Source organism: Aquarana catesbeiana, linkage group LG13 (assembly GCF_042186555.1).
Source record: "Aquarana catesbeiana isolate 2022-GZ linkage group LG13, ASM4218655v1, whole genome shotgun sequence".
Classification (NCBI taxonomy): domain Eukaryota; kingdom Metazoa; phylum Chordata; class Amphibia; order Anura; family Ranidae; genus Aquarana; species Aquarana catesbeiana.
In genome coordinates, this window is record NC_133336.1 from 119,127,886 (window position 1) to 119,152,419 (window position 24,534).

General features: G+C 45.3%; 1 protein-coding gene across 1 annotated transcript in view; it reads left to right on the top strand.

Annotated features, from left to right (window-relative positions):
- Positions 1 to 24,534, top strand: part of NUBPL (NUBP iron-sulfur cluster assembly factor, mitochondrial) — a 106,029-nt gene that overhangs the window by 64,115 nt on the left and 17,380 nt on the right. The window contains exons 6-8 of the mRNA XM_073609890.1: positions 12,743 to 12,833; positions 12,929 to 13,022; positions 19,020 to 19,105. Coding sequence (XP_073465991.1) covers positions 12,743 to 12,833; positions 12,929 to 13,022; positions 19,020 to 19,105 — 271 coding nt within the window. The remainder of the gene's footprint in view (positions 1 to 12,742; positions 12,834 to 12,928; positions 13,023 to 19,019; positions 19,106 to 24,534) is intronic.

Here is a 24,534-nt window from a genome sequence, read left to right on the forward strand (position 1 = left end):
TGGGCTGGGAGAACCACCAGCGGACGGTAACCAAGACCGCAGCCCAGTAGTATATAAGGAAGTTCGGAAGGGCCAGACCTCCGCCAGAGAGGGGAAGATAGAGGGTCCGTCTGGCCACTCTCGGAGGCCTCCCAGCCCAGACAAAGTCGCTCACAATACTGTCGAGTCTGCGGAACACTGACCGGGGAATATGGACGGGGGTGTGACGAAAGAAATATAACAATTTGGGTAAGTACACCATTTTGATTAAATTCCCTCTGCCCACTGGCGTAAGCGGAAGTCTACGCCAGGTTGTGCACTGCTTGGTAAGTTTGTCCAACACTGGAATTAGATTACGGTCGAGGTATTTGTCCAGGGACAAGGCTACCCTTATGCCCAAGTATGCGAACTCTTCGACCCATTGGAGAGGTGTTTGGGTGTCAATACGAAGCATGGAAGGGTGAAGTGGAAAGAGGACCGATTTGTCCCAGTTGATACGAACTCCTGAAAAACGGCTGAAAGTATCAAACTGAGACAAGGCAGCCCTCAGGGAGTCAGATGCATCAGCCAAATAAAGGAGGGAGTCATCGGCATAAAGGGACAATTTCTCCTCTAACGGACCTACTCTAATGCCTTTAATAGTTCTGTCTTTCCTAATGTGGGCCGCCAAGGGCTCCAAAGCCAAGGCAAATAATGCCGGGGACAGGGGACATCCCTGCCGGGTTCCCCTCCCTAAAAGGAAGGGCTCCGACAGGGTGCTGCCCGTGCGTATACGAGCCCTAGGCTGCGCATACAACATTTGAATCCATGTGAGGAAGACTGGGCCAAAGCCAAATCTGGAAAGGACCCTCCACAGGTAGCCCCACTCGACCGAGTCGAAGGCTTTCTCCGCGTCGAGTGAGGCCACCACCCCAGGGTTCCCCGGATCAGCCACTGCGATGTGAGTGTGTAGTCTACGTATATTTATATCCGTGCCTCTTCCGGGCATGAATCCCGTTTGATCTGGATGTGTTAGGGCAGTGACAACTTTGTTTAAACGGATGGCTAGGATCTTGGCTAGGACCTTTGCGTCAACATTTAGGAGAGAGATAGGGCGGTAGGATGCGCAGAGGGTAGGGTCCTTCCCCGGCTTAGGGATGAGTACTATAACCGCCTCGCTCATCGAGGCCGGGAGAGTCCCAGTATTTAAAGCTGAGGCAAAAACCGTCTGCAATCTAGGGGTTATCTCTTCCATGTAAGTCTTATAGAATTCCACCGGGAATCCGTCCAGACCCGGGGTCTTCCCTGCCTGCATCATTTTGAGGGCTTTTTGTATCTCCTCTAATTGAATGGGGGCGTCTAGTGTGTTAGCTGCAGATTGTGTGAGAACTGGAATGTCAATTTCTTCCAAGTAGTCAGTAAGGTCTTGTTGATCATATATTACTCGTGAGCTATATAAGTGCTGGTAGAAGTTAGTGAAACATCGATTGATTTCCGCTGGGGAAGAATGAAGTGTCCCATCTCTGTCACGAATCTGCGCTATTGCCGTTACCCCAGATTGTTCCCTGGATAGCCAGGCCAAAAGACGACCTGTCTTTTCCCCCTGCTCGAATATGCGTTGGGACTGGTATAACAGCTTTTTTTGTGTCAGGGAGGTCTGTAGCAGTAGGGATTGTTGGGTAAGAGATTGGAGTGCTATGTAGTCTCGTGGGTCACGGGAACGGACATATAGGGCTTCCTGTCTGATCGCCTCAGTCTCTAGTCTGGTAAGCTCCGCCCTACGAAGTCTCCTCACCTTAGCAATAATGCATTGGTAATGCCCCCTTGATGAGGCCTTAAAGGCTTCCCAAACCACATTATCAGAGGCAGACCCCGGATTGACCTCCCAAAATTGCTGCACCGTTTCCCGAAACTGAGAGTCGACATCTACGTCGGATATCCAGAACCTGGACAACCGCCAGAGTCTATCCGACGGGTCCACCGCCAGTTCCAGGGATAACAACAACGGGGCGTGGTCCAAAATCCCCCGCGGAAGTATGCCTATGTCCCGGACTCTGGGGAGGACAGGCGCCGCGACGTAGGCCAGGTCTATGCGAGAGAAGGATCTATGAGTGGCGGAATGGCAAGTAAAGGCCCTGGCCTGAGGGTTCTTCCACCTCCATACATCCACCAGGCCGTACGTGTCAGACCAGTCTGCCAAGTCACGGCGTGTAGTGTCTCCCACCGTGCTCCTGTCCAATCCAGAGTCCGGAACAAGGTTAAAGTCACCCATCAATACAACGTTATCCGGGGGGAAGCGAGCCAGCACCCCCGAGATCAAATTGAGGATTCTGAAGGAGGCCGGGGGGGGGCAGATATACTCCCACCAACACCCAAGGTGAGTCATAAATCAAGGCATGTATTAATACATATCTCCCATCAGGATCCAGGACTAGATCAAGGAGCTTAAAAGGGAGAGTCTTCAGGACCAAAACACTAACCCCCCTTGCAAAATTGGAGTAAGTAGAGTGGTAGTGATGACCCACCCACGGTTTTTTCAGACTAAGAGTTTTGCTACCAATCAGATGCGTCTCCTGTAACACACAGATATGGGGATTATGCTTCTTTATAAATTGAAACACTAAAGAGCGCTTCAGTGGAGAATTTAAGCCACGTGTGTTCCAGGAGAGGATATCTAGGTTAGTCATGTATACATCTCATTTATAAGAAAAGCAGGATACAACTTATATACTCTTTCTAATTTGCCACAAGCCATCACAGGGAATGCCCGAGGCGAATCAGAGCCTGTCATTACTTTAAGTACAGAGAGCAAATACAGCACTGTCAAAAAATATAAAACAAAATCAAAAACGAAAAACTGGGAGCCAGGAACACGGCTCAATATCCCCAAACCTCCCCCCACCCCACCCGACCCCCAAAACAGGAGGCAGGTCTGTATCCCCAAACTTGCTTCAGCCCGAAGGCTGCTCATGGAGGCAGTGAACTAGAGGCAACCAACCTCTGTAATTCAAAGAAAAATAAGTGTACTTTAAGTTCCGGTAAGGAGAAAAAATGGTGTGGATCACCCGGAGCCCCGGGGGCACAAAACTTGCAATGGTCAATATGAACCCCCGACCCCAGCCGGGGTCGAGGCGATGCTGGAGAAAGTGGCAGGGGAAGTGCGGGGGAGGAGGGGATGCAACAATAGAGGTGTCTATACAGACCGGGACCGGTCTCATTAAGGATAAAGTGTCATGACTGCATCCGAAGTGGCATCGCAGCAAAGATAATGGTTCCCAGCTTATCTTCCTTGATAGACAGCATCAATGAGGGAAGTCCGTTCGGAAGTGAAGATCAGGGTTCAGATCTGATGCCTTGTTTGCTTCCGTGCTGGGAGTTGAAGATGCTAGTGCGCCAATGGGTATGCTCTTAAGGGGGGGGAAGCATGGCTCAGTCCAAAAGGCATGGAATCAGAGGAAGTGTTGAACATCTAGGCCCCGCCATCCATTAATGACATGAGAGGGGTCCGCAGAGGCACCCAAAGAGTCAGACTCTCCCCTCCAGAAACAAAACCCCCCGCAACCCCTCCAGCAGTGTACTCACAGTTTCCCCGAGGATATCATCTTTGGATGGTGTCAGCCCACGCGGCAGCTTCTCTGGGGGAGGTGAAGAAGTGCACTTTTTCGCCGTCCTGCACTCTGAGTTTGGCAGGGAATAGCATGTTATATTTGATCCCTTTCTGTCGGAGCATGGCGCGGACATGATCAAAAGACTTCCGTTGCCTCTGTGTCTCCACAGAGTAATCCGGAAAGATGAGGAGTTTCGTGTTCTCATAATGTAACTCTCCTTGCATGCGGGCAGAGCGGAGCACAGTGTCCCTGTCTCTGTAATGGAGAAGTTTGAAAATGAAAGTGCGCAGCGGCGCTCCCTGTGGGCCTCGGGTGGCAGGCATTCGATGGGCGCGTTCGATAGAGAAGTGTGAGGAAAATTGTGCTTTCGGTAATAGGGTTGGGAGTAGTTTCTCCATGAAGCCGACCGGATCCGTTCCCTCTGCGCCTTCCGGGAGGCCGAGAACTCGGAGATTATTCCTCCGGTTCCGGTTCTCGGCGTCCTCGGCCCTGAATTCAAGTGCTTTAACCTTCGATTTTAGGATCTGAATGTCCTCATGTTGTTCTCTTTGCACATCCTCCGTATTGGAGATCCGCCGTTCCGCCTCACTCACACGCTCTCTAAATCGATCCATGTCGCGTCGGATGAGGGCCGTCTCCTCCTGGACATGATCTATCTTGATGGTGAGAGTGGACTGGCAAGTGGAGATAGCGTGCATCAGAGCCTCGAATGCCTGGGATCCAGCCTGGATCGCGCCATCCGGCGGGGCAGAGGTCTGTGTCTCCATGTTACAGGCCTTAGGAGGGGAAGGCCCAAACCTCGGCGGCGTTCTTGTATGTTCAGGAACTCGCGATTTCTGTGCTCCTTTTTTGTTTCTGCGCATTCCCTGAGCCACCGGGGGTTTCTGGTGATAAATGGCAGGGAATTAAATGCAAAATCCACACCAGGATGTTAGAAGGAAAAAAGTCCGGAGTGGGAGCTCTGGTACTAAACGTCCGCTCCCAGCGTCATCTTGGATATGCCCACCCAAGACTGGATTATTTAATGGTAGACCATAGCTTGTTGGAATCTGTAAGGGATTCGAAGATAGAGATAATCACGCTATCAGATCACTCTCAAGTCTTGATGAAAGTGAGAATTCCAGGACTTCAAAAATACCCATTTTCATGGCGCCTTAATGAAAGTCTCATTGATAATGCCAAGATAGCCAAAAAAAAATTCAGCAAGAAATTGACCTGTTCCTTTCATTAAATGATACGGGGGAGACATCAGGATCAGTCCTGTGGGAGACCCTAAAGGCATATATCAGGGGCATTTTGATATCAATTTGGGCGGGCGTGAAAAAAGAAAGATTAAAAAGAAAGGAGAATCTTATAAGTGAAATACATGGTCTCGAACAAGCACACAAAGCCTACAAAGGAAATCAGAAGACTCTCCTACAGCAATTAATAATTAAAAGAGAAGAACTCAAGGACATGATGGAGACCGAATCAAATTAAATTTTAAACAAACACCTAAAAGATAGATTCGGGGGGGGTAATAAGGTAGGCAAGCTTTTGGCAACAGTGTTGAAGAGGAAAAGAGAGGTAAATTTTATAGACAGGATTCAAAATAAAAAAGGGGAATTTAGACACACATTTAAAGAGATAGGGGAAGAATTTCGGAAATATTTTACAGCTCTGTACTCAGTCAGACAAAGTGTAAGCGGACCCCTGGGAAGAGAGGAGAGGGTGACTGATTTTATAAAAGCCGCTGGACTATCTACTCTGAAAGTGATTCAAGAGAATTAAACCGATTTACTGAGGAAGAAATCCTTCTGGCTCTAAAATTATCTCCCCCTGGAAAAAGTCCTGGTCCAGATGGTTTTACATCCTACTTTTATAAAAATTTTAAAGATTCCCTGGTCCCAAAGCTCTGTCAAGTCTGGAACGGGTTGGGGGGGTGGGCAGGGGGAATTGTGCGGGGGTGCCTTGACAGCGTCAGTGACATTAATCTTAAAGGAAGGAGAAGATAGCTCGCTTTGTTCGAGCTACAGGCCGATAGAGTTACTGAACGCAGATATTAAACTTTACGCCAAAGTTTTGGCAATGCGACTAAAGGAAAAAATGTCATACTTGGTCCACCCAGACCAAGTTGACTTCGTTCCAGGTTGAGAGGGGAGGGACAATGGCGTTAGATCGCTCCTTATCTTGGAATCAATCAAAGTGAGTGGGTCCCCAGGTCTGCTTCTGTTAATTGATGCTGAGAAAGCATTTGACAGAGTAGACTGGGGATTCATGATTAAAACACTGGAAGCTGTGGGACTGGGGCCAACTATGTTGAAATGGATCAAAGTATTGTATAACTATCCTTCGGCATTTGTTAAAGTAAACGGCACATCGTCAGCAGAGTTCAAGATGGAGAACGGGACCAGGCAGGGATACCCGTTGTCTCCTCTTTTGTTCGTTCAGACACTGGAGCCTTTATTGGCCAAGATCCAAAAAAACCCAGATATCGGTGGATGTGTGGTGAGAAGAGAGGAGCACAAGTTGGCGGCGTTCGCCGATGTTGTGCTGTTCTCTATCACCAAACCGAGGATCTCGATCCCTAATCTACTTGATGTCCTGAGGAAATATGGAGAGTTATCAAACTATAAAGTTAACCTTAGTAATCAGAAGCCTTAAACATCAACATAGATAGACAAGAAGTCGCCAGACTCAGGGAAGTGTTCCATTTCCCTTGGAGTAAAAACATCAAATATTTAGGGGTTAAACTAGCCAATTCACTAAGGAAAATCTATTTTATTAAATTACATGCCACTACTCGACGAAATCAAGCAGGAAATTAAAAAAATTTCCAATCGACCGATCTCTTGGATCGGACGTATAAATACAGTTAAAATTACCTTGGCCCCGAAAATCTTTTACAAGATGCAGATGCTCCCAATTCCTTTGGCCCATTAATTTTTTAGAATATTGAATGGCATTATAACTAGATTTGTATGGAGTAATAAGAAACCACGGATTGCCTATAAAGTTCTGAGTAAGGAGAAAGCACAGGGTGGTCTGGCTCTGCCAGACTTTAAAAGATATTATAATGCGATAGTGTTGTCACGGGTGTTAGACTGGGCAAAGGATAGGTCAGATAAAAGATGGGTCAATTTAGAAATGGCCTTGAGTAATTCACAGTTAAAACACACTTTAGGAAGTTAGGCCCAAATACACACAATATAACACGGCATACATTTAAAATCTGGGATCAGATGTATACACAAAACAAATGGGAGTATAATTCACCATTTATTTATTTAAAAGATAATGAGTTTTTCTTACCAGGGATGGTGGTAGTTGGAGGTAATTGGATAAAAAAAGAGATGCACAACTAAAAGATATTACTAAGAAGGGAAAAATGATCACTTTTCAGGAACTATCCTTGCTTATGGATTTAATAAAAATTGATGTGTGGCGGTATAGCCAGATCGCTCACTTTGTTAAAAGCCTCCCAGGGCCTATTAGAGATGAAAAAAACTGTAGGCCAGTGGAGAAACTTTTTCTAAGGGGAAAAATTAAGAAATAAGATATAAGCATTATATAGAATATTGATGAATGGAGGGGAGAGGGAAGTGCTGCCATACATCAAAAAATGGGAATCCGAACTCGGATCAGTATGCAGTAGAGATACATTGGAGGCTATTTTCAAGGCAACACATAGGTCGCCAGTGGATATGAGAATGATAGAGACAAACTATAAGTGCTTGTCTAGGTGGTACGCGACTCCCGACAAAATAAGTAAAATTCAACAGGATAAATCTTCAAACTGCTGGAGAGGGTGTAAGGTCCTAGGAACGATGGCACATCTTTGGTGGGATTGTCCTATTAAAAAAAATTCTGGCAGGAAGTGATAAAGATTATAGAGGAGATATTGGGGAAAACCATCCCGGATGACCCATGGGCCTGTTTGTTCCATGGGTCAGAGGGTCATAATAGAAGGTACAATTCTTCAATAATCCCCATATTACTAAACTCTGCTCAAAGTTTAATACCAAGGAAATGGCAGGAGGTAGAGGGACCAAAAATTCGGGACTGGATAGCAAGGGTTAATGAAACCTATATCTTAGAGGACATGGAGGTAGTAGGTACTATGCTTGGGGAAGGTGAACTAGACAGGGCTAAATGGGCGAATTGGATATCCTTTAAAAAAAAAGAGATTCGCGGAAGTGTCGATGAGATAGGTTTGAGTAACATGGAGTGCAACAGCAGGATGGGGGGGGCGGGGGAAGGGAGGGTAGTGGTCCTTGGGAGGGGTCGCTTGGGAACTAATGAAGTACATTTATGGTTATGATATGATGCATTGTGTGGTTTTTGTACTTTTATAAATATTAAATAAAGAATTAAAAAAAAAAAACACTAGTTCTGGGTTTTTTTTTCCAGCCAGAAAAGGCCCGTTCCAAAAACTGCTGATAACTGCCTATGTGTGCATGGAGAGTTTATTGGCTGACGCCAAAAACAGCAGCTGTAAAAATGTCCAGTGGGCATGAGGCCGTATAGTGAGGGGGGTAGCACATAATGAAGCCCCCATTATTGGCTATTGAATCCCCATTTACCACAATTGAAAGGTTCAAGTAGTGCAATTATGGTTACATAGAATTTTAGCATGGCAAATATTTTACAATATTTCTCTGGGTGTGAGAATTTCAAAACTGCTGGATCTGTAAAGCCGTTTTCACACTGGGGTGGTGGGTTCGTCTGCGGTAAAACGCCGCTATTTTTAGCAGCGCTTTACCTTCGCGCTAGCGGCTGAAAAAGGGTTAAAACCACCCGCAAAGTGCCGTTGCAGCAGCGCTATGCCGGCGATATAGCCACGCTGCCCCATTGATTTCAATGGGCAGGACTGGTGTATACACCGCTCCTTCACCGCTCCAAAGATGCTGCTAGCAGGACTTTTTTCAGTGTCCTGCTAGCACACTGCTCCAGTGTGAAAGCCCTCGTTATGTGTTATGTCATGTTCATTTGCACATTGTATTTCAAATATTTCTATCCTACTCTTATTAATCTGAACAATCTTGAAGTTCATAAACTTATTTTGTGAAGATTTCCACACATTCTGTTTAACATATTTACTATGCCATGTGAGTAGGCACAGCTGTGTCACACATTTCACAGAGCCTGCCTTCTGAACTACAGAGGTGCTGAGTGGAGGAGTTTCAGGAGGTGCTGTCAGTACAGGAATCGCTGCTTGCAGGCAGCACTGGGATATGCAGTCATTAGATGCTGAACGTAAAGGGCAGGAAAAAAAGCTGCAAAGCATGCTGGGAATCCAGGAAGTTGTGAAAACAGATGGCCAGAAGACAAGCAGCATTCACAGCATTAAAAGAGAAGTATGGCTTTTTTTTCCCCAAGATTCATACTTGCCTAGATGGATATAGCATCGGTCCAATGCTGCATCTGTCCCCCGCCGCCTCTTCACTGAGAACCGAGCGATCAAACGCCGCCAATGGCTCAGTTCTCTCAACTCCCAGTGTGGAGAGCTGCTGCCTGTCAATCAGCAGCGCCCCTGCTCTGCTCCTCCACGCTCACTGGAGCGGCTCGCTGAGAGGCTGAGACAGGCATCAGTACAGGCACCTGGCAAATCCAGACTTCCTAATTTGGGATGATGTGCTGCCTGCACTGATTCCAGTGACGTCAGCGGAGAGCGTATTTCAGACCGTTCTCCGCTGAAAACAGGTCACAGGAGTGCAAAATGAATTGCTCTCCTGTGACCCATAGGAGAAGCCCAGCCTAAAAAGCTCAGTCTGGCCTTCTCCTTTTAAAGGAGATTTTTTAAGTGGGCATTTAGTGGTTTGTGAAAAACATCTATTGTTTGTATTGCTATTACAGTAATGATGCTATAAATTGAAGGTGTATGCTAGGAGTATAGAACTCCTTTAAGTTATAAGAGGAGGATACAAAGAGCAGTAGAGTTTACAATCTACAATGGTAAAAGGGAGGATACAGAAGGTGGAAGAGCTAACAGTCCATTGCATTTTGAGGTAGAAGAACGTACGATCTAGATCTATTGGGGTATAAGGCAGGATACAGAAGGTGGAAGAGTTTACAGTTTATTCGGGTTTAAGGATTGGTACAGAACATAGTAGAACTTACAAGCTTTTAGGGTATATGTGGCTATGCAGAAGGTATTCTAATCTATTGGAGTATAAGGGAGGATAGAAAAGGTTTATTGCAATGTGACCTTACTCGACGCAAGCAACACAAAAGTTTTTTCAGTCTATTAGAATATAAAGTTAATAGACTCAAGGGGTATAGTCTATACCTCCTATGGTGGTGCCCTAAACTTAAGATACTGGGCAGAATTTATTACAACTCTGACTCGTGTACTTGGTACCCTACTGGTGGTAGACCCTGTTACCTGTATCCTGGAGAATTTTTGATTCCTCCTCCCTAGATAAATATGAATCTCTGGCACTTCTAGAGCACTCTTTGCTGCATGCAGATTGTTGGCCATCAAATGGGTCTCTACATCTGTCCCCACTATAGAAGAATGGTTAAAGAGAACCAAATCGGTGGAATATGAAAAACACAGTTACTATCTGCAAAATGCCATGAGAAAATGTGACGGTATATGGTCCCGTTGGCTGGATTTCTCTTTCTCTTTATTTAACTGATTTGTGAATCAATGACTGTTCCATGGTTCCAGCCTTACAGGCTCTTTGTTCATCTGTTCTCATTGAACTAACTAATTTTATGGGCTGTATATCCAAGTAGTATTCCTGATGTGACGCTGACCGATTTTTTTTTTTTTTTTTTTTTTTTAGCTGAATTGGATTGTAGCTTTCTTTCTTGTGTCTTGTTTGGCATGTTGTTGTTTTGCCTTTACTTTAAAAATACCAATAAATTAAAATATGATTTAGAGAATTAGAAAATTAAATTTATGTTCTTAAAATAAAAAATATGGAATAAAATTCCACCCAGAAATGGAATTTCGGCTTATCGGATTCCTCCCTACCGCTGGAGCCACATTTGGCACCTTTCAGGTGGGAGGGGGAGTTGATACCTGTCAAATCTAGAAATCTGCTCCCACTTCCGGGGGAAAGATCTCCGCAATCTTCTGCGCCAAACTACGCAATGTCCGGCCCTCCTCCTTCCCTCCACCCCCCCCCTCCAGCTGCCTTCTTGGAGACACACAAGTCCCAGAAGACAGTAGGGACCATTCAGAAAGCGCAACGTGACTCGTTCATGCAAAGTAGGAAACAGGTTGTGAAGCCGCAGGGCTTCACTTCCTGGTTCCCTTACTAAAGATGCCGGTGCCTGCACTCGGAGCCGGGGGACGGGTAGGCTACGGGTGCCCACATCGCGGGCTCCCTGGACAGGTAAGTGTCCTTATATTAAAATTTAGCAGCTACAGTATTTGTAGCTGCTGACTTTTTTAAATTTTTTTTTTTCCCAGGCAGGACTCCGCTTTAAAGTGATTCTAGAGGCAAATTTTTTATTTAAAAAAAAAACAAAAAAAAACAAACATGTTATATTTACCTGCTCTGTGCATTGGTTTTGCACAGAGCAGCCCTGATCGTCCTTCTCTGGTCCCTCACCAGCACTCCTGGCTCATCCTAGCCCGCCCCCTTCTCACGGGCTGTGATTGACGGCAAGGAGCCAATGACTTATGCTGCTGTGTCTGAGCCAATGAGGAGTTAGGGCCAAGAGAGCCTTGGCTATAATTCACAGCACTCGATCAAGATCGGGCTCGGGAATGTATAAGGGGATAGTCTGGGCAGGAATCTGCTTGCAGAGGGTTTTTAACCTTAATGCATAGAATGCACTCAGGTAAAAAACGTCTGCATTTAGAACTACTTTAAGGAAGGGTACAGAAGGCGGAAGCATTTACAATCTGTTTGGGGATAGGGGAGCAGACAGAAGGCGATAGAGCATACTGTCTAATGGGTATGATGGAGGATACAGATTGCACAAGAGCTTACAATCTATTATGGTACAAGGAAGAATACAGTAAATGCTAGAGCTTACTATCTAATAGGATACAACACAGGATGCAGAAAGCAAATAAGCTTACATTCCATTAGGTTATAAGGAAAAGATACGCAAGTTGGAAGAGTTTATAGCCAGGGTTCTGCCAGTGTGTAGTGAAAGTGGCGTGGGAGAAGGTTTCCAAAGCTGTTATTTTGCCTTGGGCCTTGGTGGTCTTGATCCAGCTCTGAGTAAGGTACCCTGATGTGTGCACTCCAACCATTTTTCTACTAGTAGATTTTTGAACAAACGTTCATATGGATATTTTATACGAACATTCAAACAAAAATTCGTACAAAAATTCTTTGTACGTTTGGTGACTGGACGAATGTCATTCAGGTACATACATTTTTAGAAATTTGGACGTTCGAGGAAATCTTTTCCACCCTGCTCCTTCTAATTTTCTCATCACTGCGATCAAACTTGGACATAGATTTGACCCCACTATTGATTAAAAAAATTCCGAGGGGAAATGTTCAATGGGAGCTTGTTGTCGGAAATTCCGACCGTGTGTAGGCTCCATCGGACATTTTCCGTCGGAATTTCTGACAAACAAAATTTGAGATCCCTTGCTGTAAATTACGATCATGTGTACACAATTCTGACGCACAAAGTTCCACGCATGCTCGGAATCAAGCAGAAGAGCCGCACTGGCTATTGAACTTCATTTTTCCCGGCTTTGTCGTTCGTCACTGCGTTCTTGACATTTGGAATTTCCGACAAGATTTGTGTGACCGTGTGTATGCAAGACAAGTTTGAGCCAACATCTGTCGGAAAAAAAACATGGATTTTGTTGTCGGAATGTGCGATCGTGTGTACGTGGCAATAGAGTAAAACATTTTTAATGACTTTCTACTAGTTTTTGGCCTGTTTATGATGTACATTTTTTTTTTTTTGGATTCTTCCTTATTTGCTGAGAGTAATTTCTCACTATTTGTCCAATAAACATAAAAATAAACCTGTTCAGTCGTAGATTAAAAAAACAGATTCATGATCAAGTACAAATTGAAATGTTCCCACATATTTGCTAAACAGATGCACTCAATATGAGCATAGCCAAATCAAATACTGTACAAAATCTGACTCGCCAATGTATTACGATGTATTCACAAGAATGATTCATTAGTGCTGTATCTAAGTATGTGTCAATGGAAGCCCAAAGCTACACAGTCTGATGATTCCTTTGTGTGTGTCCCTGCCAGCATGTCAATGGGATTCCTGGTAGAGGAGACGGCTCCGATCGTGTGGAGAGGCTTGATGGTTATGTCCGCAATAGAGCGGTTACTAAGGCAGGTGAGAATCAATGATCATAAAGTTCTAAAGACCACCAGTTAAAGGTTTCATCGGCAAAATATAGTATTTCATGTATAATTTTTTTCAATTTACAGGTAGACTGGGGGGAATTGGATTACCTGGTTATAGACATGCCACCTGGAACTGGAGATGTACAGCTGTCAATATCTCAGAACATCCCAATCTGTGGTATGAATCAGACAAAATACCTTCACCGTGGTGCATCATATGTATCCCATTAAAATAAATGTAACCCCTGCTAAATAACCTAGCACTATGTATCCTAAACAATTGCCATAAACTTTTTTATAACCTACCAGGGCCGATCCCAGACTGGGTGCATGGGGTGCAGTGCACCCGGGCGCCAGAGAGGTGGGGGCACTGAAGCGCCAGAGTGCTCCCTTGTCCCTTCCCTCCTCCTCCTGTTCGTGTCCGGCGGCGGTTCTCTGCCGGTGTTCTAAGGAGAAAGGCGCCGCTGTGTTTCCTGCTCAAGCCCCTCCCTCCTCCTGTCCGAGAAGGAGAGCGGCTGGTCTCTGTGTGGAGAGAGACCAGCCACGCAGTGATGTCGCGGGGCGGGGTGGTCCGTGCCTGACACGTCCTCCTCCTCTCTGTGTCTCTCACTCCTGCCTGCTGTGAACTCCTCTGCTCTCCACCTGGGCGGTGCGGCTGCACACTGTCCTCTCCTCTCCAGCTGCCGCCCGGTAGTTTTTATGTACCCTGATGGAGGGGGGATGACTGACTGTCCTGGGGGTCTGTCCTGGGGGTCTGTACTAATGGAGGGGGGGGTCTGTCCTGGGGGGGGGTCTGTACTAATGGAGGGGGGGTCAGCCTGGGGGGTCTGTACTAATAGAGGGGGGGTCTGCACTAATGGGGGGGTCTGTCCTGGGGGGTCTGTACTAATGGGTGTCTGTACTAATGAAGGGGGGGCCGGCCTGGGGGGTCTGCACTAATAGAGGGGGGGTTTGTACTAATGGGGGGGTCTGTCCTAATGGAGGGGGGTCTGTCCTGGGGGGTCTGTACTAATGGAGGGGGGGTTTTCCTGGGGGGTCTGTACTAATAGTTGGGGGTCTGTCCTGGGGGGTCTGTACTAATGGGGGGGTCTGTACTAATGGAGGGGGGGTCTGTCCTGTGGGGGTCTGTACTAATGGAGGGGGGGTTTTCCTGGGGGGGGTCTGTACCAATAGAGGGGGGGTCTGTCCTAATGGGGGGTCTGTCCTAATGGGGGGGTCTCTACTAATGGAGGGGTGGTTTGTCCTGTGGGGGTCTGTACTAATGGAGGGGGGTTTTCCTGGGGGGGTCTGTACTAATGGAGAGGGGGTCTGTACTAATGGAGGGGGGGCGGCCTGGGGGATCTGTATTAATGGGGGTGTCTGTCCTAATGGGGTCTGTCCTATTGGGGGGGTCTGTACTAATAGAGGGGTGGTCTGTCCTGTGGGTGTCTGTACCAATAGAGGGGGGGTCTGTACTAATGGGGGGCCTGTCCTAATGGAGGGGGGTCTGTCCTAATGGAGGGGTCTCTACTAATGGAGGGGTGGTTTGTCCTGTGGGGGTCTGTACTAATGGAGAGGGGGTCTGTACTAATGGAGGGGGGGCAGCCTGGGGGGTCTGTATTAATGGGGGGTGTCCTATTGGGGGGGTCTGTACTAATTGAGGGGTGGTTTGTCCTGTAGGGGTCTGTACTAATGGAGGGGGAGGTCTGTCCTGGGGGGGTCTGTACTGAGGAAGGTCTGTACTGAGGGAGGGGTTTATACTTAGTGCGGGTTCTGCACTGACGGAGGGGGGTCTATACTTAGTGGAGGGGGGTCTGTACTGAGGGGTGACTATAGTTGGTGGAAGGGAATGACCCCCAACCCTAGTGATGCCAATGCAGCTACGGGCTCTTCTTTCCCCCTCCCTCTCCCTCTCTCGCGCAAGCTGCTGTACTAGTGAGCAGTGCTTGCCAGCACAGCTGCCCACTATGTATCTTTTCCCGCCTTCATATCAGCAAGGGAAAAAATAGAATAGAAAAAGGAGCAGAGAAGAGGATTGTGGGACATATAGTCCCGAGGACTGGCAGCCCCACTGTAACACAGAAACTACAGCCCACACAGCATGCTCAGCTGAATGGGAAAGAGAGAGAGAGAGAGACAGGAGCCCGGGAAAGCTTTCAGGGTGCTGCCCTGCGCCACCAGAGGGAAAGCCACACAGCCTAGCGCCATCCCTGGCAGAGAAAGGAATGGAGTCATTGCAGGAATACAGATCTGGGCGCTACCCAGCGGAATCGCCACGGGCAATTCAGCATGAGCTAACTCCTTATCAGAGGAACTGTTGCTGTATCGGGGGGTTAGGTGAGGGCCTATCGGCCATTATCTACTAACGTACATAGAAACTGCAGTCTCTGACCATCTCCTGTACTATGTCTGCAGTCTCTGACCATCTCCTGTACTATGTCTGCAGTCTCTGATCATCTCCTGTTCTATGATTGCAGTCTCTGACCATCTCCTGTACTATGTCTGCAGTCTCTGACCATCTCCTGTTCTATGATTGCAGTCTCTGACCATCTCCTGTACTATGTCTGCAGTCTCTGACCATCTCCTGTTCTATGATTGCAGTCTCTGACTGTCTCTTGTATCATAACTACAGTCTCTGGCCATCTCCTGCACTGTGTCTGCAGTCTCTGACCATCTCCTGTACCATGATTGCAGTCTCTGACCATCTCCTGTACTATGTCTGGGGGCTCTTTCTAACAGACTCTCTAACAGAAGCCATCTCTGTGTGCATCAGAGAGACCCCCTCCAGGTCTCATTAGTGTACGCTCTTCCTGTATTTTTTTTATTGTTAAAAGATCATGGGAGGATCATAGGGTAACAAAGACTTCTTAGGGGAGCATCTCTGTGTTTGAGTCGTTGCCATAGAAACATTTGTAAAGGGGAGGAGTTGGTAAGATGACCACGCCCATGTGGGGGTGCCAGAAATATTTCTGCACCCAGGTGACGGTGACCCTAGGATCAGCCCTGATCTTTTCTATGAATCGCTCTATAATTTATGTACAACAACCCCATCCCCCGATCAATTTTTTTAGAATACATATCCTCTTCCCAAATGCCTTTACCGGATGATGCGGGTAAACTCCTGGAGGACCCCATTACATTATCTGAGCTCCAACTAGCCATAGGAAACACTAAACCAAGGAAAGCACCGGGACCCAATGGCTTCACACTCCAATATTACAAAACCCTGCTCCCTTCCCTTGGTAACCACATGGTTAAACTCTTTTAATGCTCTGGGCACAGGGAAACCATTACACGAGACTACACTTCAGACACACATTTCGGTAATCCCAAAAGACGTCAAAGACCCCACTCTCTGCGGGCATTACAGGCCCATATCCCTACTGAATACTGACTTTAAACTTTTCACCAAAATCATTGCAATTAGAATACAGCAACACCTTCCTGACCTGATTCACCTAGATCAGGTTGGATTTGTCCCACTCAGAGAAGCCAGAGACAACACGACCGAAGTCCTCAATTTATTGCATATGGCCAATATCACTAAAACTCCATGTGTTTTTCTGGGGGCAGATGCGGAAAAGGCCTTTGATCGGGTTCATTGGCCTTTCATGTTCTCAGTATTACGACATGTGGGTCTGGGAAGCAATATGCTTAATTGGATCACATCCTTCCACTCTGGCCCGTCAGCTAGGGTCAAGGCCAATGGAGTTTTATAGGACCCCTTCACAATCACTAACGATGCTAGACAGGTATGTCTCCTGCCGCCCCTCCTCTTTGCCCTGTCTTTGGAACTATTTCTGTGTCACATGCGGCTAAACCCTGATATCACTGGAGTTAGTGTGGGAAACTCGCAAAAAAAAGTATCAGCATACACAGATGATATGATGTTTCACTTACGAAACCAGTCATCTCCCTCCCAATCCTGCTACGTGAATTTGAAATTTACGGCGCGGTATCCAATCTAAAAATTTATCTCACCAAATCGGAAGCGATGGGGGTCAGAATACCACAGCCACATCTCTTACACCTCCAAGCGAGCTTTAAATTGAAATGGACAGACACCGCTTTGAAATATCTGGGCACTTTCATTCCTTCAAAGTTTTCCGAACTCTTCGACCTCAACTTCCCCCCTCTTCTAAAAACAGTCCGGACTCTTCTCAATGCATGGAACACTGGCCTCCATTTGTGGTTCAGCCGCTGTAACATACTGAAAATGAGCATCCTCCTTAAATTTTTATATCTCCTCCAGGCCCTACCTATCCATATCCCTGCAAGTTACTTTAAACTGACGCACTCACTGTTCATAGATTTCATCTGGGCCCATAAACGACCATGGCTAAGCAGGACATTGCTTTCACTGCCCAAACAACGTGGTGGCTTGGTGATGCCGGACATACGCACTTACTACCATGCAACACATCTCAGTAGGCTTATAGACTGGTGCCGCCATCACAACGCCAAGCTGTGGCGTTGGAACAGGCACAAAGTGTCCTACCACTCAATAGATTTTTCAGAATCTGATCAGATCAGGCTACTTCCAAGTCTTACACTTGTGGACCACAGGAAGATGGGTGTCCATAGCAGAACTCACAGACCCTGTGGGTCCTTTTCGATTGATTTCCTGAGAACACTCCAGCTAGACACTTCTTACAGTCCATACCACACCCTAGCGAATCCAGCCAACCTATCACAAACATAGAAGAATTTTGCCAAGACTCTGGTGCACTACCACATACGCTCTCGCTTGTCTACAACCCGTTGATTGTGCCCCCGGAAGACTTTCAACCCCCCTGGACTGATCGGCTGGGAATGGTTATTGAATCGCCACTTTAGCCCAAACCAGCGACTCCGTATCCTCTGATTCACTCACAAATCCTCCATCTGCACAAAGACACAGGAGACTAACTTTAAAATTCTGTCGAGGTGGTATAGAACCCCAACACAATTACGTAAATACTTGCCCACAAAATCTGACCTATGCTGGTGGTGCCAGAGCGACAGGGGGACCCTCCTACATAACTTCTGGTCATGCCCCAAACGCGCAGACTTTTGGAAGAAAGTGCATCAAATCGTACAGAAGTTCACGGAACGTCCTATCCCAGAAGATCCAGCTTTCTACTACACGCCTCGGAGACCCCAGCAAAAATTTATAAAAAGTCCATGATCCACTACCTCCTTGACGCTGCAAAGACATGAATCCCCCTCCATTGCAAATCCCGATACCCACCGACCTATGGCTGGGAAAGTTGCAGACATAAACAAAATAGAGGACCTTATCCTCACAGCCAGACATCAGTGGGACCATGGGTCTCTCTACTCTAAAACCTGGACCCTATGGAACTTGTTTGTGTACTCTGACGAGGACCAGGCCGTTCTGGGAAACGACACTGATGCCTGAAATTTACAGCATTCCTCATTTTATATCTCTGATTTGCGACAAATGTACTGAACCCTGCTATACCCCGGCCACTGTGGTCCTATGTTCATGGACCCCCCCCCCCCCCTCTCTTCTCTCTATCTTTTGACATTCCTTCTCTCTCTATTTTGTCTTGTCTACAGCTACTTTTTTCTGTTACTCTCAGTTTTTATTGTGGTTAAATGAGGAAAATAGTAAGAGACGAGACCCATGGAATCTGTATATACTCTATGATCACGTAGTCAGGTATGCTCTCATGGGGAAGTGGAATGTATACTGTACTATGTATAGTGGAATTATGATCCAAGTTTGATGTGATAAAGACTCTGGAGATACACTTAATATCTGTCATCAACCTCTCCTCTCATGTAGTAATACATACTGCTGTGATATGATAGGATATGATGTACCATATGTGTTCATACAATATGTTTTTGTATTTTTTTTTCTTATGTTGGCCCTATGGGTCTTTGTCTTTTTTGACTATATAAAAAAAAAAAAAAAAGGAAAGCAAGATTATCATGTTCAGTATGTGTTTATTTGTTTATCTTCAAAAATTTGTCTGGGCTTATAATGAAGCATTATCAGTGCTGCAATTACATGTAGAAGTTTTTATTGCAGCAGTAGTATTTGTTTAGTTTAATAGCTCAATGTGTCTTCCCCTCCTCTGACCCGGCATGTTGGTCAGTACATGTTCTCAGCAAGAGGCAGTGGGAGCGGGGATCTCATTCCAGGCAGTGAGTGGGAGCAAAGTAACTGAATGATTCATCTTCCCAGGGGCTGTGATAGTCTCCACTCCCCAGGACATTGCACTGCTGGATGCTCGCAGAGGGGCTGAAATGTTTAAGAAAGTCAATGTTCCTGTAAGTTCACTTTTACTTCCTCATCACTACTTTTGTAACAATCCTGTTGTTGTAACGTTGATAGATTTATGTAAATGGAGGGATCAAATCTTACAACATCATACTTTTTTAGCTACTAATTAAAATATATTTTTTTTTGTTGGGGTAAAAGTATGTAACTGAGTCACAGCAGAAAGGAACCTCCACAATTCTAATTATATTGATGCTCTTATCAATATAATTACAGTTTTTACATTCCTTCCTGCTGAGTGAAACACTTCCAATTTTTCTTGTTGAAGTTGTGTTGCTTGGTAATATTCAATGTTTTGTTAAACTATAATGCCCCGTACACACGATCAGATTTTCCAACAACAAATGTTGGATGTGAGCTTGGAGGAAAGTCCGACCATGTGTATGCTCCATCGAACATTTGTTGTCGGAATTTCCGCCAACAAATGTTGGCTAACAGGTTCTCCAATTTTACACCAACAAATGTTTGTTGTCGGACTTTCCGATCATGTGTACACAAGTCCGTCGGTCAAAAGTCCACGCATGCTCGGAATCAAGTACAAGCCGGAGATATAACTAGCATTCGTAATGGAGATATCGCGTACTTCTTGTATGTCACTACGTTCGTAATTGTTGGCCAACATATGTTTGACCGTGTGTATGCAAGAAAAGTTGGAACCAACATCCTTTGAACAAAAATCCACAGTTTTGTTGTCGGAAAGTCAGATCGTGTGTACGGGGCATAAGGATAAATTCATTTTAACCAGGCAAGAAAGTTAATTGACCGTGTCCAAAAAAGCTGCAGGAAAACTGCTTTAACGCAAAGGTAAAATACACATCTGAACTGTCTTATCTGCCAAAGGAATTGTAATTCTGTCTAGCCATTCTGTGATTTATAAATCTCTGCCAGACAGCACAGCCAGGATGGGACACCACTAGTCATACATTCTTAGATTTGTTTTCATTCAACCTTTGGGCTGACGGAAAAAAAAAATCGAACAGACTTCTAAATTCACACTAAAAATAAAAAAGGGCGGGTGCCTCTAAGTGTAGCATCTTGCACAACATTTATCGGAAAGACAAATGGCTAACCACTCACATGATGCAAGGTAAACACAGGTATGTCGGAATGTTGAACATCCACAGTGCTGGCGTCTGTTGGGGTGATATCCTCGCTCTCTACATGCTGTCCAGAGGAGGAGGGGGGCTGGACACTCAGAGCCAGAGAGACGAGGAAGCCGGACTTGTGCCAGGTCATGGGGCACAGCGTGATTTTGGATGGCGTGCAGAGAGCGCAGATATCGCCCCAACAGACGCCAGCACCGTGGATGTTCCTCCACAGTTCTGACATGCCTTTGGTTTACCTCGCATCATGTGCATGGTTAGCGATTTGTCTTTCCAATAAATGTTGTGCAAAATGCTACACATTTAGAGATGCCTGTCCCTTCTTGTTTTTAGCATTTTAAAGAGCCTGCTTCTACTCTTGGACCGGCTGTCCAACTTAGACTATCTCTTTCCATGCACTTTCATAGCAGGGCCGTGCGGTGAGGTCAGTGGCTGGTGAGGCACTGGCTAGTATCAGAGCCAGATACACACAGGTTACATATTCGCAAGCAAGTTGCGTATTTGATTCTCACTGCGCAAATACCGTGTGACATAAAAAGTTGCAGCGTTTTATGCCCTAGGGCAGGGGTCTCAAACTGGCGGCCCTCCAGCTGTTGCAAAACTACAAGTCCCATGAGGCATTGCAAGGCTGATAGTTACAAGCATGACACCCAGAAGCAGAGGCATGATGGGACTTGTAGTTTTGCAACAGCTGGAGGGCCGCCAGTTTGAGACCCCTGCCCTAGGGTGTCTGCTAAAAAAAAATAAAAAATAAAAATGTGTGTATATATGTATGTATGTGTGTGTGTGTATGTATGTATGTATATGTATATATATATATATATATATATATATATATATATATATATATATATATATATACCCTTACATTTTTCACTCTTTGTTATATTGCAGCCATTTGCTAAAATCATATCCCATATTGACAGAAACAAAGAATTGTTGACATTTTTGCAGATTTATTAAAAAAGAAGAACTGAAATGTCATATGGTCCTAAGTATTCAGACCCTTTGTTCTGTATTTAGTAGAAGCACCCTTTTGATCTAATACAGCCATGAGTCTTTTTGGGAAAGATGCAACAAGTTTTTCACACCTGGATTTGGGGATCCTCTGCCATTCCTCCTTGCAGATCCTCTCCAGTTCTGTCAGGTTGGATGGTAAACGTTGGTGGACAGCCATTTTTAGGTCTCTCCAGAGATGCTCAATTGGGTTTAAGTCAGGGCTCAGGCTGGGCCATTGAAGAACAGTCACGAAGTTGTTGTGAAGCCACTCCTTCATTATTTTAGCTATGTGCTTAGGGTCATTGTCTTGTTGGAAGGTAAACCTTCGGCCAAGTCTGAGGTTCTGAGCACTCTGGAGAAGGATTTTGTCCAGGATATCCCTGTACTTGGCCGCATTCATCTTTCCCTCGATTGCAACCAATCATCCTGTCCCTGCAGCTGAAAAACACCCCCACAGCATGATGCTGCCACCACCATGCTTCACTGTTGGGACTGTATTGGTCAGGTGATGAGCAGTGCCTGGTTTTCTCCACACATACCGCATAGAATTAAGGCCAAAAAGTTCTATCTTGGTCTCATCAGACCAGAGAATCTTATTTCTCACCATCTTGGAGTCCTTCAGGTGTTTTTTTTTAGCAAACTCCATGCGGGCTTTCATGTGTCTTGCACTGATGAGAGGCTTCCGTCGGGCCACTCTGCCATAAAGCCCCGACTGGTGAAGAGCTGCTGATGGTTGACCTTCTACAACTTTCTCCCATCCCCCGACTGCATCTCTGGAGCTCAGCCACAGTGATCTTTGGGTTCTTCTTTACCTCTCTCACCAAGGCTCTTCTCACCCGATAGCTCAGTTTGGCCGGATGGCCAGCTTTAGGAAGGGTTCTGGTCGTCCCAAACCTCTTACATTTAAGGATTATGGAGGCCACTGTAAAAATGTCAACAATTCTGTGTTTTTCTGTCAATATGGGATGCTGTGTGTACATTAACCTATTAAGGACCAGCCTCGTTTTGGAATTTAGGCCCCTTTCACACTTATATGCCTTCAAAGTTGCACGATTTTACCGTGATTTCACGACCGCGATTTTGCCGCGATTTGGGAGCAGTACTACTTTGTACAACTTTGCCACAACTTTGGCATTAACAAATGAAAACATACATGGTGTGAGGCTTGTGCTTACAGCTTGTGCTTACAAAGTCGTACTGAAATCGTGTTTATATTATTCAGGTACGATTTGCATGCTACTTGAGGGTTTAACATTGAGGTCTATGGAGTACAACTCGCATGGAAGTTGGACCAAAGTAGTGCAGGGACTACTTTGAAGTTGGCACAACTTAAAGTCGTGCCAATATGAATGGTAGTCATTGAAAATCATGGAGAATGACTTGTCATACGATTTTGCAGTACAAAATCGTGGGACAACTCGTATAAGTGTGAAAGGGGCCTTAGGTGTTTACATGTTTAAAACCATTTTTTTTGCTGGAAAATTACTTAGAACCCCCAAACATTATATATTGTTTTTTTTCTAACACCCTAGAGAATAAAATGGCGGTCATTGCAATACTTTTTTTCACACCGTATTGTGCAGCATTCTTACAAGCGCAATTTTTTGGAAAAAATTCACTTTTTGAATAAAAAAATAAAACAGTAAAGTTTTCTTTACATTGTGAAAGATAATGTTACGCCGAGTAAATTGATACCCAACATGTCACGCTTCAAAATTGCACCCACTCGTGGAATGGCGTCAAACTTTTACCCTCAAAAATCTCCATAGGCGACGTTTAAAAAAATTCTACAGGTTGCATGTTTTGCGTTTACAGAGGAGGTCTAGGGCTAGAATTATTGCTCTCGCTCTAACAATCGCAGCGATACCTCACGCGTGTGGTTTGACCACCATTTTCATATGCGGGAGCTACTCATGTATGTGTGTGTGTATATGTGTATATATATATATATATATATATATATATATATATATATATATATATAAATCTTTGGGGGTTCTGAGTAATTTTCTAGCAAAAAAAAAAAAATATAGGATTTTTACATGTAGAAGAGAAGTGTCAGAATTGGCCTATGTGGCAAATGGTTAATTACCGTAAGTAATATAAATATCCATAAATATTGGGACATCAACACAATTCTAATCTTTTTGGCTCTATACACCACAATGGATTTGAAATGAAATGAATGAGATGTGCTTTAACTGCAGACTTTCAGCTTTAATTTGAGGGTATTTACATCCAAATCAGGTGAACGGTGTAGAAATTACAACAGTTTGTATATGTGCCTCCCACTTTTTAAGGGACCAAAAATGTGACAGATTAACAATCATCCATCAAACTTTCATTTTTAATACTTGGTTGCAAATCCTTTGCAGTCAATTACAGCCTGAAGTCTGGAACGCATAGACGCATAGACAGGGGTTTCATCCCTGGTGATGCTCTGCCAGGCCTCTACTGCAACTTTCTTCAGTTCCTGCTTGTTCTTGGAGCATTTTCCCTTCAGTTTTGTCTTTAGCAAGTGAAATGCATGCTCAATCGGATTCAGGTCAGGTGATTGACTTGGCCATTGCATAACATTCCACTACTTTCCCTTAAAAAACTCTTGCTTTCGCAGTATGCTTCGGGTCATTGTCCATCTGCACTGTGAAGCGCCGTCCAATGAGTTCTGAAGCATTTTGCTGAATATGAGCAGATAATATTGCCCAAAACACTTCAGAATTCATCCTGCTGCTTTTGTCAGCAGTCGCATCATCAATAAATACAAGAGAACCAGTTCCTTTGGCAGCCATACATGCCCACGCCTTGACACTACCACCACCATGCTTCACTGATGAGGTGGTATGCTTTGGATCATGAGCAGTTCCCTTCCTTCTCCATACTCTTCTCTTCCCATCACTCTGGTACAAGTTGATCTTGATCTCATCTGTCCATAGGATGTTGGAGCTTAGCGCGGCATTGGCGTCCTCCAATGTCCAGCGCGGGAAGGTCTATTTTAAAAGCACTATTGTGTTATTACATGCTGCAGGAGGAACACAAGAGCAATGAGGTTTGTGACACAGGCATTTCTTGACACATTTACTGCTGCATCAAGCTGAGCATTAATAGCAGTAACAGAGCTGAACTCAAGCAATGAATGCATTCCTTCTGATAGTACCTCTGCTTTGTGCATCGGGCTATGGTCAGAAGGGGGGTGAAAAACATCTCAATAGGGGGCTCTAGAAAGACTTTTACAGTCACACAGACGCCTAGATCCATCCCAGTAAAGATGGCATCCTCCCCTGAGAGTAATATGGCTGGTCATGGTGAACTGTCAGGAG